The sequence below is a fragment of the Penicillium angulare genome (assembly GCF_028827245.1).
Source record: "Penicillium angulare strain IBT 27051 chromosome Unknown utg000004l_segment0_segment0, whole genome shotgun sequence".
NCBI lineage: Eukaryota > Fungi > Ascomycota > Eurotiomycetes > Eurotiales > Aspergillaceae > Penicillium > Penicillium angulare.
The window spans coordinates 3,219,395-3,234,147 of NW_026623163.1; the positions used below are offsets into that span (position 1 = coordinate 3,219,395).

The 14,753-nt window shown below is 48.2% G+C and overlaps 5 protein-coding genes across 5 annotated transcripts; 2 read left to right on the plus strand and 3 right to left on the minus strand.

Annotated features, from left to right (window-relative positions):
* Positions 1 to 105: 105 nt before the first annotated feature.
* Positions 106 to 1,810, minus strand: N7478_005147 (putative neutral amino acid permease; the record flags this gene model as incomplete). Its single annotated transcript, XM_056921361.1, has 4 exons — positions 106 to 186; positions 261 to 1,314; positions 1,386 to 1,528; positions 1,595 to 1,810. 4 exons carry the CDS (start codon positions 1,808 to 1,810, stop codon positions 106 to 108), a joined length of 1,494 nt encoding a protein of 497 aa, XP_056779398.1.
* A 2,595-nt stretch (positions 1,811 to 4,405) lies between these two features.
* Positions 4,406 to 7,903, minus strand: N7478_005148 (RNA-binding ribosome biosynthesis protein MAK21; the record flags this gene model as incomplete). Its single annotated transcript, XM_056921362.1, has 3 exons — positions 4,406 to 5,915; positions 5,972 to 7,106; positions 7,147 to 7,903. 3 exons carry the CDS (start codon positions 7,901 to 7,903, stop codon positions 4,406 to 4,408), a joined length of 3,402 nt encoding a protein of 1,133 aa, XP_056779399.1.
* A 224-nt stretch (positions 7,904 to 8,127) lies between these two features.
* N7478_005149 (putative proline--tRNA ligase AIM10) lies at positions 8,128 to 10,344 on the plus strand (the record flags this gene model as incomplete). The annotated part of the gene is made up of 7 exons (XM_056921363.1): positions 8,128 to 8,208; positions 8,267 to 8,345; positions 8,403 to 8,446; positions 8,505 to 8,595; positions 8,651 to 8,730; positions 8,781 to 8,910; positions 8,963 to 10,344. 7 exons carry the CDS (start codon positions 8,128 to 8,130, stop codon positions 10,342 to 10,344), a joined length of 1,887 nt encoding a protein of 628 aa, XP_056779400.1.
* A 303-nt stretch (positions 10,345 to 10,647) lies between these two features.
* On the plus strand, positions 10,648 to 11,516 carry N7478_005150 (prefoldin subunit 5; the record flags this gene model as incomplete). Its single annotated transcript, XM_056921364.1, has 3 exons — positions 10,648 to 10,696; positions 10,860 to 11,384; positions 11,458 to 11,516. 3 exons carry the CDS (start codon positions 10,648 to 10,650, stop codon positions 11,514 to 11,516), a joined length of 633 nt encoding a protein of 210 aa, XP_056779401.1.
* Positions 11,517 to 11,747: 231 nt separating this feature from the next.
* On the minus strand, positions 11,748 to 14,465 carry N7478_005151 (uncharacterized protein; the record flags this gene model as incomplete). The annotated part of the gene is made up of 9 exons (XM_056921365.1): positions 11,748 to 12,348; positions 12,412 to 12,699; positions 12,753 to 13,345; positions 13,403 to 13,660; positions 13,714 to 13,837; positions 13,902 to 13,944; positions 13,993 to 14,307; positions 14,382 to 14,404; positions 14,461 to 14,465. 9 exons carry the CDS (start codon positions 14,463 to 14,465, stop codon positions 11,748 to 11,750), a joined length of 2,250 nt encoding a protein of 749 aa, XP_056779402.1.
* Positions 14,466 to 14,753: the final 288 nt, after the last annotated feature.

Genomic DNA, 14,753 nt, shown 5'->3' on the forward strand with positions numbered 1-14,753 from the left:
CCACCAGTTCAATCAAATGCAATAAAAATGATGCGATATGCAATGAAACAAATCATAGATGGTAAAAATAGACAAGAAGACGAACGTGACCCTGTCCCGCAGGTATTACAGTCCGTTGGAAGCACAGGTGAATACACCGCCGACTGAGCCCTCTCTGTAGCTGATAACCACAGACATGACAGAGGCCTAATTGAAATATTAGTAAATTGACATAACAAGGGAGATATGACGATTGTTGTCGGTCTGGAAAGGTCACTTACATAAGTACCAGCGCCGAGGAAGTAGAATCCTACGAGAATCAAAAAGACGTTGAAGATGGCACCGATCCATCCACGGATGCCTCGAACCTTGTAGAACGAGTAGCCGTCGTCAGCTATACGCATACGGATATATGCAACACCCCAGAAAATGAAACCGAAGAAGGAATCAAAGAGGGAACTCATGATAGACTCCAGGTCTGAGAAAAATGGAATGACTTCGGAGATAATCCAAGCGCAAACCCATAGGACGGCTAAGATTCCGGCCCAAGAAGCCCAGCCCACCACGGTGTTTTGGGTCTTGTGACGAGTGCCCTCAAAGATGTTGAAGAAGATAAATCGTGCCGAGACGGAGGCGTAAAGAACACCAAGGAAGATGAGAGTAGGGATCATGAACGAGAAGGAAATCTTCTTGTAAAGCTCATTGGAGATGGAGCCGAAGGCCGGTGTTTTCATGTATTCGGACTGTGAACCGGTGTAGGCATACATAATGGACCCGACCAAGCTGAACAAGATAATCTCGGCGATGGTCACAGCAGTGACGGACTTCCAGAAATCGCGAGGCTCTTTCATTTCAGCAATGAAGCTGGGCAAGGTGATTTGGCCAATGAAGGTATAGCTGATGTTCAAGAAAGCGCTCATTCCAGTGACGAAGCTTGTTCCCTTAGGCGGGATAGCAAGAACTTGGGGTTCGCCGTACTCGGGATAATTCACCGGGTGGCCTTCAATACCAATGAAGATCATGGCCAGAAGAACGGAGACGAAAGTGAAGAAGGCAGAGACAGTTGCCAGGTGAGCCAGGGTACCGAAAGTACGTGGTAATGAGACGAAGAAAGAGATGATCGCCACAATGATACCGAAGACGACCGTACAAGCTCCGTGGTTGGAGATGGTGTTCAGGTATTCAGACCCCACCACGCAATGCAAGCCTTGGATGAAAGTGTTGTTCAGAAGGAACATGACGGCAGTGAACCACCAAGCCCACTTGGAATCCCAGAATAGATATTGGCCGATATCACAAACATCACGAATTTCCGGGTGTCGGAGACAAAATTTCCTATAACAGTCTGAATTAGCATATGCGACCAATGAAGCCTTGGCATGCGTTATGAAGTAGAAACCACTCACCAAATTGTCAACGAAGTGTACAGGACGACACCGGCGATGAAAATGGTCAAAATCAAACCCGGCACTAGACCGAGGACAGAGTACGACCAGGGAAAGGACATCATAGCCAGACAGATGTACTCCGAAAAGAGTAGCGCGGCAGTCTATATCCAAACTAGTCAGCATCCGCTGATCTTGGATCTTGCAGTCGCAAGGGAATTCCAGCCTACCTTTTGCCAGCTGCATGTGCGATACTTGATGCCATTCTCAGCTTCCATCTCAATTTGGCGACCGACACTTTCAGAGGTGGAGGACGAGTCGACCGCTACCCGGGCGTGCGACAAACGACGTCCCCCCTCGAGGTCATAATCCTTTAACTTGGGATCATGCTCGAGTTTGTCGCTCAAATCATGGGACTGGTCGCTTTCGGCGGAGTGATGGTCCATTGTTGTGTGGTCTTTTGGCGCAGCCATTTTATTGTTAAGGAGCGTGCAAACCGCTTTTGGCGGAACTCGGTGGAGTCGAAAGAGACGAAGTCAACGACCTTCGGATACATATAACTGTGGATTGGGTAGATCGTTATACAAACTGTGCACCAGGCACAAATTTTGGGTGATATGTGCTTTAGGGGAGGGTGTTTTTTTTGAGTCGCTTGGGGTTGCTTGAGGAGGACCTCTGGGCTGTATCGATTTCAAGGTTGGCGCAATGGAAATGAGGATTTAGGGCAAACAGGATCTATAAGACCCGGCGAACGGAAGATCGCAATGAATGGAGAAAATGGAGAAAATGGAGTTTGGGAGAGAAAACGTGCGAGATAACTAGATTTTAAAGAGAAACCAGAAATAATTGAATGGATCGAATGGCGTGAGAGGAATAAAATTAAATTGGCAAAAAAGAAAAAAGAAAAAGAAAAAAGAGAAAAGAGTAACGTTCGATGACCAAGAATGGTATCTTAGGTATCTGGTATACCGAGAGGGCTATGCAGCACTGAGCGTGGGTGACAGTAGTGACAGACTATGCAGACTCCAGGGCTACAGTGTGGCGTATTAATGGGTAAGATGGGTATGCTGGATACCCCTGTCATTTTTAGAATTCGGATTCTCCACTCTGAGATGTTGCCGGAAAAGATGATAAAAAAAGGTCGATCCGGTCTGAATTGCATGACGTTATGGAGAACCAAGCCAGCCGCAACGGGCAACGCTTTTTTTCAAGCCATGGCGCTGCATCAGAAGGGTAAAACCGTCGGGAGAGGCGGTCGCGCCCCTCAGGGGGCTTGCGATCGGGCCACTTGGTTATTGACATTGGGGGACTTTTCGACGCGCTCGTCAATGGCGTCCAGCCCTATGAACATACCATACATAATTTGAAGCCGATTTTATGTCCGATGTAGAATCTGTAAAAATAGAGAGAGAGAGAGAGAATTCTGTCTCTGTATTCCGTAAATCCTCGTCATTGTACGGAGTATTCCCATAAATCGGCAAACCACGAAGGGGGCAAAGCAAATCGGCGCGCATATCATAGCTACGGGCTGCCAAAGTGGGACTGGATCCGCCCCGCAAGCAGGATTAGTCGAATGGAGTTCTTCGGAGAGTGGAATCCCCGGGATCAGACTCGTGCATCAGCTCTCTTTACGCCTTTTTACGCCCCCGAAAACATGGTTGCGCAGTGACCTCGGGCTTGCTTTTGGCTGCATTCTGCCACCGCTGATTCGATGGGGAGCGGTCGACCTTAACCGAATGCGGCAGAATGGATCCTTAGTGGTCCTAGGGGTGGTCCTAGGGTGGGAAGATACGTAATATTTCAACAGAGAACAGAGGTTCAGTTGGGGCCGATTCTGCTTTGGAAGACACTGATTCGTGGAATGCCTTCACGAGGCACGAATCAGGATTTAGAAAAGCAGGGAAAAGCGAGCAAAAGGCAAGATGAGAGGATGAAGAGGATGAGAAGCTGACTCGTTTAATACAACGTATGTAAACTAATTACCATATATTACCATACAGGAGAACCACGTGCAGATGACTCATCACTCTATTGAAGCAAGTGCAGCCGGAACTGTGCAGGGACAACATGTGCATTACAGTTATTGTAGTGCAGTGGTCTCTCTTATCAGGACTACTTGCCTATTATCTATAGCATAGGCGCCGTCAGATATCAGAGATCAATTTGAAACAAGATACTTTCGCAGGATTATGGGTCCATTTCGGGATTGTCGGTCTACAGAATCTTTCATTCCTCTTAAAATATCTTCCAAACAAAAGAAAAAGCAATAAGCTAACAGAATGCAGTGTAGTAAATAGAATAAAAACAGAGTCACGACTATGGCGGGTCCCCGGTCCACTCTTGCGTGCTCATCCCCCACAATGGCCTCACCCGGAACCCACATACTTGGCCCAGCTCCCTTCGTACAGCTACATTTATACTTACAATCTTCGGCCCCTCCGGCCCCCAACAGGATGCGACTCAAGTTTAATTGAACACCCGATCAATTTATCGACTGAGGTGAGATACTTTAAACCTTATTGCCCACCTACCCACCTGGGCAGCAGAGCCTTAGCGGTCTTTCCGCTTAGCGGACATGCGCTGCAGGGGCGCAATCTTAGCTCCCTTCTAGTTCATTAGCATCGAGGATTTGGGGGCGACCGTTTACTCCTTTCAGAGCTATGACATCGGTGCTGTTTTACATCCTTGTAGATCATCCATTTGCTAAGGCGTGATGAACTTCACGTTGAACATCATGATCCAAATGAAGGTAATATGAAGAAGATAAGCAAAGAAATTATACGTTTTTAGACTTGTATTCGCCAATATTTATCTTTGTTTTGGGGGCTATATATCCATATAACCACATTCGGGCTAGTTAGAGAGATTCAAACAATATACACATGCATAAGAAAACATAAGAAAGCCCAAATAAACGCCGTCGACAGTATGATATGCACGATAGAATGTCGGTGCGACGGTACTTTTCAAAAAAGCAAACGGGGTGTAAAAAAAAAGAGAAAAGCTTATATCCAAGGATGGAAAGCGGGCTATAGAATTCATTACATGCCCTCGTCCTCGTCTGCCAGTAGAGCGGCGTAATCGTCGGCTGAAGCAAAGGTTGGCAAATGCTTGAGCTTGCGCTTCTTCGACTTCGACTTCGAGTCGGAGGGAGCTTCCGGCTCGGGGGCCAGGTCGACACCACCAAGTTCCATGTCGGATGGCAGGTCGTCGTCGCTGTCCAAGAAGGCCTCGTCGTCTGACACATCCATGTCGAAGGCATCTTCGTCGTCCTCGTCCACCTGCTTCTTCTTCTCTTCCTTGGCGGGCTTCTTGGCCTGCTTCTTCGAGGCAGCAGGGGGAGGGAATGCGGCTTCGGCATCTTCCAGATCGCTGAAGTCGGCCATCTCCTCATCAGAGGGAACATCGGACTCGTCGTTGAAGATAACCTCGTCATCACCACTGCCCTCACCCTCGCCCTCAATATCAATCTCATCCTCATCCTCATCATCGTCGTAGGCAGACTCCAGATCATCCATATCGAGATCATCGTCACTGCCATCGTCGGCCTCCAGATCAGGACGGGACTCCACAAGGGCCTTCCAGATCTCATCCTCGTTGTCGCTGCCAGCCTCCGCATCCTCATCATCAGCAACATCAGCACTCTTGCCCTTCTTGGCACGTGCCTTATCGTTGTTGACACGATTGAAGTACTCGTGGAAGAAGACATCTTCCGCAGCAACTTGATCGGCCTTCTTCTTCCAGAAATTCTCGGAGTTGAGAGGCGTGCTTTGCTGTGTCGTCTTCGCAGCCTCGACCAATCGGTCTGCGGCATCACCACCAGCAAGAGGCTGCATGATAGAGGCACCACGAGCGGCAGCGCTGGCCTTGGGGGTTCGGTACACGAAGCGATCCAGGAAGTGAGAGAGCGTGTGCAAGTTCAAGTCAGGCTTGCCACTCATGGGGTTGTGTTCCAAGAGATTTGAAGCATTGAGAGAGACGGAAGGATGGAAGTGAGATGTATAGGGCAAGATTTCCCAGAGACAAGTCTGGTCGGCATTGCTGTGCTCAGGGTCACGCTTGCGAGGATCATAGATGTTGGTCTGCTTCGGGACTTTCGACTCGACAACAGGCGTAGGCTCTTCGTCATCCTCGTCGGGGACATCACGGAAAACCTCCTCATCGTCACTATCGTTTGCTTGAGGCTGGTCGAACAGAGATGAAAGACTTGGAAAGGTCGTCTCCAGCTCGCGGATCAAGTAGAAGACACCGCAAACAAACGAAGGCTGGTGAAGGCCAAGGACCTGAACAATACGCTTGACGAATGCCTTGATGCGGCGGACATTAAGGTCGTTCTTGAGTGCCTTGAACAGAAGATTCAGGTAAAGCGACTGCTTAGAGGATGTGGTTACGCGGGGATCGAGGAGCGACTCGTAAAGAGTACGGTAGAAGCGGTCTCCGGCAACCTGGTGAGATGCAGTAAGCTGCTGGATCAACAGCAGAGCCTGGATACTTGTGTTGAAGTTTGAGGAGTGAGTGATGCGGAAAAGCGTGTCGATGTGCTTCGCGAGACTGTATGTTTGAGTCAGATTTAAATACGGAAATCATTATCGGGGAGTAGAACTTACCGAGCGGAGTCAGCATCTGTGAATGGGTAGGCACGGTTGACACCAGTCAGGACACCGGATGTCAGCTTTTCGCGCATCTCATCGTCCTGGGCCTGTCCCTTTACAGGGCCTTGGTTCTTGGAACCCTTGTGGCCAGGCTTGCCCTGTGGCTTTCCTTTGAAGCCAGGCTTGGTGGATTGGTTAGGCTTCAGGATGGTCACAAACAACGAGAAGTAGATGTCAAGTAACTGCATAGCAACCTTCTCCTCCTTTGAGCTGAGAACTGTCTGGTTGAGAGTGATGATAGCGTAGTACTTAGCATGTGAGCTCTGACCAGGTCGGAACAGAAGCTCCTCAACAGCCTTGATGATTAAGGGCTTCATCGCCGGGTGTGTTTGCTGCAGCTGCAAAAGAAGGTAAGAAGCACGCGAGGCAATCTTCTTTCCTGGGTCTCCGAGTTTGTTCACCAACAGTCGTAACAAGTTAGCTTCCTGCTCGGGCTTCTCTTTCAGAAGCTCATAAACATAACTGACGGCGCGGGATCGGGAGAACTCAATCTCGTCATTGCACCACACCTCTAGAATCTTAAGGACCTCAAAGAACTGTTCCTTGACAATATCCTCAAAAGCCCAAATCATCAAATGGCTCTTCTGTAAACCACCGGGGAGGGGATCGCGCTCGGTCCATCGGCCGCCAGCTCCTTGGAACGCAGCAACGAGCGAGGGCTGATTGGCGAATGATTTCAGACGTCGCTCGCTAGGCAACAGGGTTCCCTGGGCAAACATATCCTTCAGGGAGCGCAGAACTTCGACTGCCTGTGCACGGCTACGCTTGCGTCCTAGAGCAATAAGGGCCTCGAGAGATTTTGTGTTGTGGAGCGGCGACTCTTGGGCAGCAAGTGTCAATGCGGAGATTTTATCACTCAGGGTACCGGAGGCCATAATGGTTGTGTAGAACTTGTGAGACGATGATGCTGAGGTTTGTTGCGCTTTCGCATACTTTTCGTTCTCCTCCTGCAACAGAGAATTGGCGAGTTCGTGGATGCGGTCAACTAGGTGTCTAGGAAGAGCGCTCATCTCTTTCGCATTTCCGGTAGCCACGGGTGGAAGAGGAGATGCGTACCAGTCAGAACGAGGAAGAATAGCCTTGGCCATAACTGTTAGTACATATATTTATAGATAAATGGGGCAGATGACGAACGAGAGAAGCATATTCCTTAGGAATAGTTACCAGTTCTGTTTTAGCTGGAGGGACCGGCTCAATATCAGAAATATCGGAGACTTCATCAGCCTCGCTCTGCTTTTCCTCATCAATTATATCTTCATCGTCTTCATCGTCCTCCTCTCCCTCATCCTCTTCCACTTCTTCATCTTCAAGGTCCTGCGGGACGACATGACCAGCAGCCTCCAACATCTTGGATAATTCATTTCGGAGATCATCGTCCTTAGCCTCAGCTGAAACGCCTTCCACCTCCTCTTCCTCGTCAACATCCGCTAGAAGATTAAAATCCTCTTCGGTGCCACCCAAGGCAAGAATTTCCTGTCGCAAAGTGGCATCGTCGGCACTCTTGTTCGCAGACTTTCCGGCCTTGTTCTTTCCACCCTTCTTTTCATCGCCCTTCTTTTCATCGCGAGCAATCACTTCTCCGCTACGATCCCGCTTCTTGCCTTGTCCAGAAATATCCTGGATTTTTCCAGCCTTAGAAGCGACATCCTTATCCTTTTTGTCATCCGCCACTTCAACGGGTGTATCCGGTTTATCGATTTTCTTCGACTTTCCCTTGGCGGAGCTCTGTTTCTTCAATCGCTCCTCGATTTTCTGTCGCAGACCAGAGAAGGCACTCTCGTCAATCTGGGGGACTTCGGACGTAGATTTGGATTCGATCGATGAAGCAGCTGCTTCTGGGGCAGACTCATTAGCGTCCGAAGAACGCTTGCCTTTCCCCTTTGCCATTGTAATGTGTCTGGGGTCGTGGTATGATTTTTGAATGGAGAGAAAAATGAACGGAGAAATCTTTTGCGGCGGACCCGTTATCACAACGCTCGGACCAGCCCGATAAGAGTCTTATCCTGGACCGCGCCGTTTTCTCGACACTCTTATTTGGCGACTTGATTGTGGTAATTGTGACACTGGAGGACTCCTCAGAGTGAATCTGGAAGTTCCCTAAGGTCATAATAATGCTTTCTACCATCACAGCTCGGCGTGCGTTGAGGTTACGGCAAACGCCAGCACTCCGTATTCAGCAATGCGGGCTACATGTACGCGTTTCTTCCAACAACTTTTATAAGCTCAATTGGGGATTCTGACGATTTGCAGTGTGATGGACGAAGTCGAGTCTCAAATTTCTGGATTCCTACTGGTGGTATCTCCAAGAAATCGACCGATGGATCCACAGGTGCGACTGCCACTTGACAGGAAGATTACATCGGCGCAACCGCTAACAAAGCATTAGAGGATGCAAATGATCTCTTAATTCGAGCGGGGTTTCTTCGCCAGGTTTGTCTTTTTATCTTGTTCAATACCTTCTAGTCCCCGGGCTAATTTTACTGGCCAGGCGTATTCTGGAGTTTTCCATCTACTCCCACTTGGGTTGCGAGTTCAGGACAAGTTGGAACGTCTTATTGATAAGCACATGCGATCATTGGGTATACCATGGTAGCCTCAATTCCTAAATTTAAATAGAACTGACATCTGCAATAGGTGCTTCTAAAGTCTCTTTGTCTTCGATCTCTTCACAAGAGCTTTGGGAGAAATCGGGGCGTTTGAACGAGGATTCTGAAGTGCGTCCTTTAACCTACCCTTGCTATGCATGTTGCTAACAGAAGATAAGGTCTTCCGGTTTCAAGATCGAAAAGACACCCGCTTCTTGCTTGCTCCAACTCACGAAGAAGAAATTACTACACTTGTTGGAGGACTGACCACATCCTACAAAAATCTTCCTCTGCGGGTCTATCAGATCAGTATGCACTACCACAATCACCCAAAAATACACTTTACTTATCAATCAAACAGCAAGAAAGTACCGAGATGAAGCACGACCACGTCAAGGTCTTCTTCGCGGGCGAGAGTTCATTATGAAGGATCTCTATACATTCGATTATAGTGTCGCTGAGGCACTGAAAACTTATCAAGCTGTCAAGGACACCTACATCAATCTTTTCAATGACCTTAAAATACCTTACTTGGTTGCTGCCGCAGACTCGGGGAATATGGGAGGCAACATGAGCCATGAATACCATTTTATCAGCTCAAAGGGAGAGGATCGTGTAGTGAGCTGTTCGCACTGTGAACATATCTACAACGAGGAACTGGCAGATGGAAAGACACACAAATACGGTGAAACTTCCGTGTCAACTCCTGTCTCCGGCTTTCAAACTGAGGAGCAATCAAATGAAGTTGGCCCCCCAACAGTCTCCACTGGCATGTGGATGGCCATCTCACACGACCGCAACACCCTTTTGCGCGGCTGGTATCCCAAGTTCTCGATGCAGAATGGATCAGCCGAACCCATTGAACGCCATGTGAACTCTCACGCTGTGAAGGCTATTGCTGATGCCGCAGGGATTGACCTCGATCTTAGTGTGGAGAATCCTTTGGAAAAATGGGTCGCGCATGTTCAGTCCCGCTCTTCAGAACAGAAACCACGGGTTTTGGATCTCTACGACTCACAGGTACGGGTATACAAGCGTCCACCTTTGAGCGACCTTCTTCAAAAGGCCGACTGCTCTGCTGCTGATGTCCAATATTCGATGCTTGATCGTTTTCCCGATACAAATAACAAGCTGAGTCTCGTGCGTGTGCATGACGGAGATAGTTGTACACATTGTGCGGACGGACTGTTAACCAGTAACCCTGCTGTGGAGCTTGGACACACCTTCCATCTTGGTACGAGATATAGTGAGGTTCTACAAGCTTCGGTGTCAGTAAACCCAGCGTTACTCGAAAATGCATCAGCATCAGATGTCAAGTCTGGCAAAGAGCAGATTGTCCCAATTCAGATGGGATGTCATGGAATTGGCGTCTCGCGTATGGTGTCCGCTGTGGCCAACAGATTGGTTGACTCCAAGGGCTTGAATTGGCCTCGAGTCATCGCACCATATGAGGTCATGATAATTCCTGGGAAGGGACTGGACGATGTCGCTGAGCAGGTTTACGATTGCCTTTCTTCGCGCACCCCAAAGCCCGTGGATGCGATCCTCGATGACCGCGATAAGGGCATGGGGTGGAAGCTAGGAGACGCTGACTTGATTGGATATCCAATCATAGTTGTTGCAGGCAATGGTTGGAAGAAGAACAAGACTCTTGAAGTGCAATGCCGCCGACTTGGAGTGAAAGAGGACGTATCTATGGACGGCCTACCGAAGTTCGTCGAGAGTCTGCTCTCCAAATTATAAGCCTGTCCTACGACTCTGTCTGGCAGGACTACTGTATCTATGTAACATTAGCATTCTTGTTCAATCTCCTGTATATCACTGTTGTATATAACGCCCTCTGCATTTCCAATATATTTCCTATCTATAAATCTAGCTCATTTGTGTCTTGTGCGTGCATATACCATGTCCCTCGTCATGTGTGTGGGAATAATACTGCGACCACGCTAGTTCCACGCCCATCACCCCACCTCCGCCCGCATCAACCTCTCTGCAGCGCGCTGCGAACCTCGAATTCTCCGTTTTTGCCTCCAACAGCAACCCAAAATGGCCTCTCAGAACGAGTCAGGCTCCGATGGGGCTCCCCCAGGCTCAGGTAAGTCTTGAATATCCAACATCAAGAATTTATCACATCTCCGAGCACCCAGTGGCTAGAAACTGCGAAATGAACCTAGCTCGCTACTAGGGCCCCCTTCAACCAAAGACCCAATCCCAATTGATCCATATCGATTTGACGTGCTAACCTTATTTGCAACCAGTGAACCTCGCGTCACTTTCTTTGCCCCAACTCCGCTCCCTCCAAACCCGCCTCACCTCCGAGTTGGAGCACTTGACAACCTCGCACGCGAAGCTGCGCGCCGCACAAGCCAAGTTCCGTGATTGTGTAAACTCGATCAACGACGGTGTCACTGGATCTGAGTCGAAAGGAACTACTGGTCGCGATGAGATTTTGGTCCCCCTTACAAGCTCTTTGTATGTCAAGGGTCGGTTGACAGACCGGGAGAAGGTGCTTGTTGATGTTGGAACAGGATTCTATGTTGAGAAGGTATGTTTTGGGTTATTCATATTACAGATCGGCATGGAACAACGTTCTAGAAGTTATATCTTTTGTGGTACTCTTTTCTTTGCTACATGCAGAAAGCTGACAGATCAATCTTCAATGCAGACACCCGAAAAGGCGATTGCTTTTTACAACGACAAGGTCAAGGGATTGGATGAGAACTTGGTTGAGTTGGAAAAGATTGTGCAGGCTAAGAACTCTCAACTGCGGATTGTTGAGGAGGGTAAGTTTATCGCAGCACCTTTCAAATCAAGTGCGAGTTTGAGAGAATATTTCACTGACAACATTGAATCTAGTCCTCCGACAGAAAATGCTTAGCGGCGAGGGTGCCGAGGCGGGCGCTCCAAGTGCCTAAACTTTTACACTTACGAGACTCGATGACGGCTTCATATGAGCCAGTAAATATAAAACAAAAATCTTTTCTATTCCACGACTCTAATATTGCGTTTCTGTGCTGCGATCTGCTCGGCTAACACGAAATAAATTGATTTATTGTGTATTTAAACTAACAATTAGCATGTCCCTGAACGCGTGAAGGCAACGAAAGGTAAGGAGATAGCGGAAAACTGGGTGTTGATGCTTGGAGCTAAAACAGCGTTCCAAGTTCGACATCAAGCAGCTCGGGGTTAATGTCCTTGTCCAAGTCAGAGGATGGACCTTCACGCACATCTTTGGTGGCACTTAGAAGTTCCGAAACCTTGTCAACGAATCCAATCAAATCCCAAAACCCACCCTCGTCATTATCAGGACTCATGTTCGCTCGGGGAGGGAAAAGGGACCGGAAATTTCCCATGTATTTCTCAGGTCTTCTCGGGGCATTTCCTTCCATGTTGAGCCCACTTCCTAACACAATATCCCAATACGGGTCGAACAAAGTTGCACCCCATGTGACGGTTGGTGATGCAGTCCGTTCCCATCCGGAGGAAGTTGATGTGTATCGATCGAAACGGGCCACCTCAAGTACATAACTTGTTCCTTTGATCTTCAATTGAACCGAAGCTTTCTCGACGAAACTGGCCACGGGAGCCTTCCAGTCGAACAGCACTTTCCTACGAGGGACAAGGGCCATGCCATGAACATGAATGCGGTTATCAAACCTCACAGTTTTGAGAAATTCAGTAAGATTGACCTGGATATCATCATCATTCAATGGCTCAAACAGTTCGATGTCCCCTTGCCAGTCACACCTGGAAAATATGTAAGTATTGGGTAGTAAATTATAGGTACGGAAAAGAGCGGGGGACCCCTACCGAGCAAAGTCCATCACGCCGGCTTGCAAAACCAATCGGCGAGGATTCTCAGCTTCTTCATGGACTTTGAACCATCTGTGGCGCTGTTGCTCAAGCTCTAGGGAACGATGCTTAAAGTCTACCTCTAGGCGAAATTGAGATTCGGTTTTACCTGAGAACTCAAAGTTCGCTGAATAGGTCGGAAAAGTGGTCTTGATTCCTGACAGGGTACTCAGAGGGCTTGTGGATTCCAAGAGGCTGCTCGCACTCAAACATCGGGATAGCAATTCTTCGCCACTTAATTTCAACCTAAAGCTGGTCAGGATCATATATCTTGATTCTAAAACATTTCCTTTACTTACCCTGGTACTAGGCGACCGATGGCTCGCTCATTCATGATCATCTCTTGGAATTCTTCTAAGCTGTATAGAGATTCTCCATCTTTTGGTTTGCGGTAATGATCCATTAGAAATGAACCGAAGTGGATGCGCATTCTCAAGCGCCCGGCAAAAAAATGGGCTTTCGACAGCGCTTTTTGGAAACTTCGGAGCAGAATCTCGTCGTTTTTCTGTTGAAAATGGGTGATTGTCTCTTCCTCTTTACGAGTAGTTGGCGAAGATCGTGGTACCCGCTGGTGAAGAATGGGCAAGGCAAACCTCTTTTTCTTGACAATCTTCACCTGACTCTGCATCGTACTGCCTTTTGGTAGCTCAACCAAGTACACTTTGATTCGAATATCAGCTTTTGCAACTGCTGCTTTCCATTTCTCTCGCAGCTGCTTGGCGATGAAGGACATATTCGTTTCTTCGCTTCCACACACAGTAATGCAGTCGTCAACGTCTTTCTGCAGGTAAACATGAACCTTGAAAGCTTTCCGTATAGAGTCAAGTGCCTCAAGTTTGTCCCCGAAGCTTTCTTGGAGTGTCGGTCCATCCTGAGGCCAAATGAACATGCACTAGAATATTTTGTCAGTTGCTCGTATCTTGCACATCTCCCAAAGCACCATTTTTACCCGATAATTACTAGCCTTGTTTTTGATCTGTCCCGACTTTGGTTCCTCTCGCAATTCAGACTCCGCTTCTCTCATTGCTCTTCCAATTCTTGCTTTTTTCTCAACAACCTCTGTGGTTCCAGAAGGATGGATCTTCAGCCAATGACCACGCGCATCAGGAGCGTTCTTTTCGGTTTTCTCGTAGAATGGGTCGACAAGGCCCTGAAGAATTTTCTTTGTCTTGGCAACTGAATCTGCATCTCCCCAGATACGAAGACACTGTTCATTTATTAGTCTCTGGTATAGTCTGAAAGTTATTTCTCAATACTCACTCGGCCTGGCTCTTGTTTAATGAATGTGCCTGTGGATTGACTGATTTTATCGAGGAATTTCTCCCTCCCGTCAGAATGGGACAAATTCGCGGCCAACTCGAGCGATTTGGTATCTCTTCGGAGTCTGACCCATATCGTTAGTCAAAAATACGAAAACTGGAACCATGGCTTGACGAAAGGTCACGTACAATTGCTGTATGCTGGGCGCTCTGGTGGGCAGCCTCACAACTGCTTTTAGAAAGTCAGTGCATTCTCACACTAAGGCTTTGTAAGACATACCATCGCTTTCATGCCCTTCCTGCCATTTACGTTGTGCGGGCGAAACCTCGAGCAGCTGACTGGTCCTTGAGCGGTCCTCGACCACTCTCTGGAACCTACGGCTTTGAGGAACAGACTCAAGAGTAACAGCCTCACCTGTACGTCGAGAAACGTGAGGCCCCAGAGGTGAGGGCTCTTCGCGTGTGATGTATCGATTTGTGATCATATATGGGGTTGTGGGTGAGACAAGGTTCTGGCTGATTGCTGTGGCAGTGGGCACATTTGGAGTTAAAGGGTCGGCGCCAGCCTCATTCCCGTACCCCGGCAAAGCCCATCCTATTTTCAATTAGTACGGCTTCCAGTAGGTCTATCAAACAGTTAATATAAGAATGAAGGTAATATTTGGTTACCTCGGGCAGCGACGTTTTCCCATCTAAAATTCCTGTCAGTCAATTTCTTAGTATATTGTCTGAATGCCAGAGCACCTACTCCATCGGGAACGGTGCAGACTTGATGAGGCTTTCTGATTCAGCAACCTGAAGCAGGAGGGAGGCAGAGCCAGAAGATTGAGTGGTTGCAAGGAAGAGAGAAAAAGAGATGCAGAGAAAAAGGGAAACAGTGGGCTAAAGTGGGATGGAGTGAGAGGGAAGGTGGAAGATAGATGAAGATAATGATAAGATCAGTGAAGGAAGGAGCTCCTCAGGAAGGTGCTCCTCAGGAAGGTTCTTGTAGAAAGTAAATGCCCATTCACTTCTCTCTCTCTCAGTTCATAGTACAAAGAC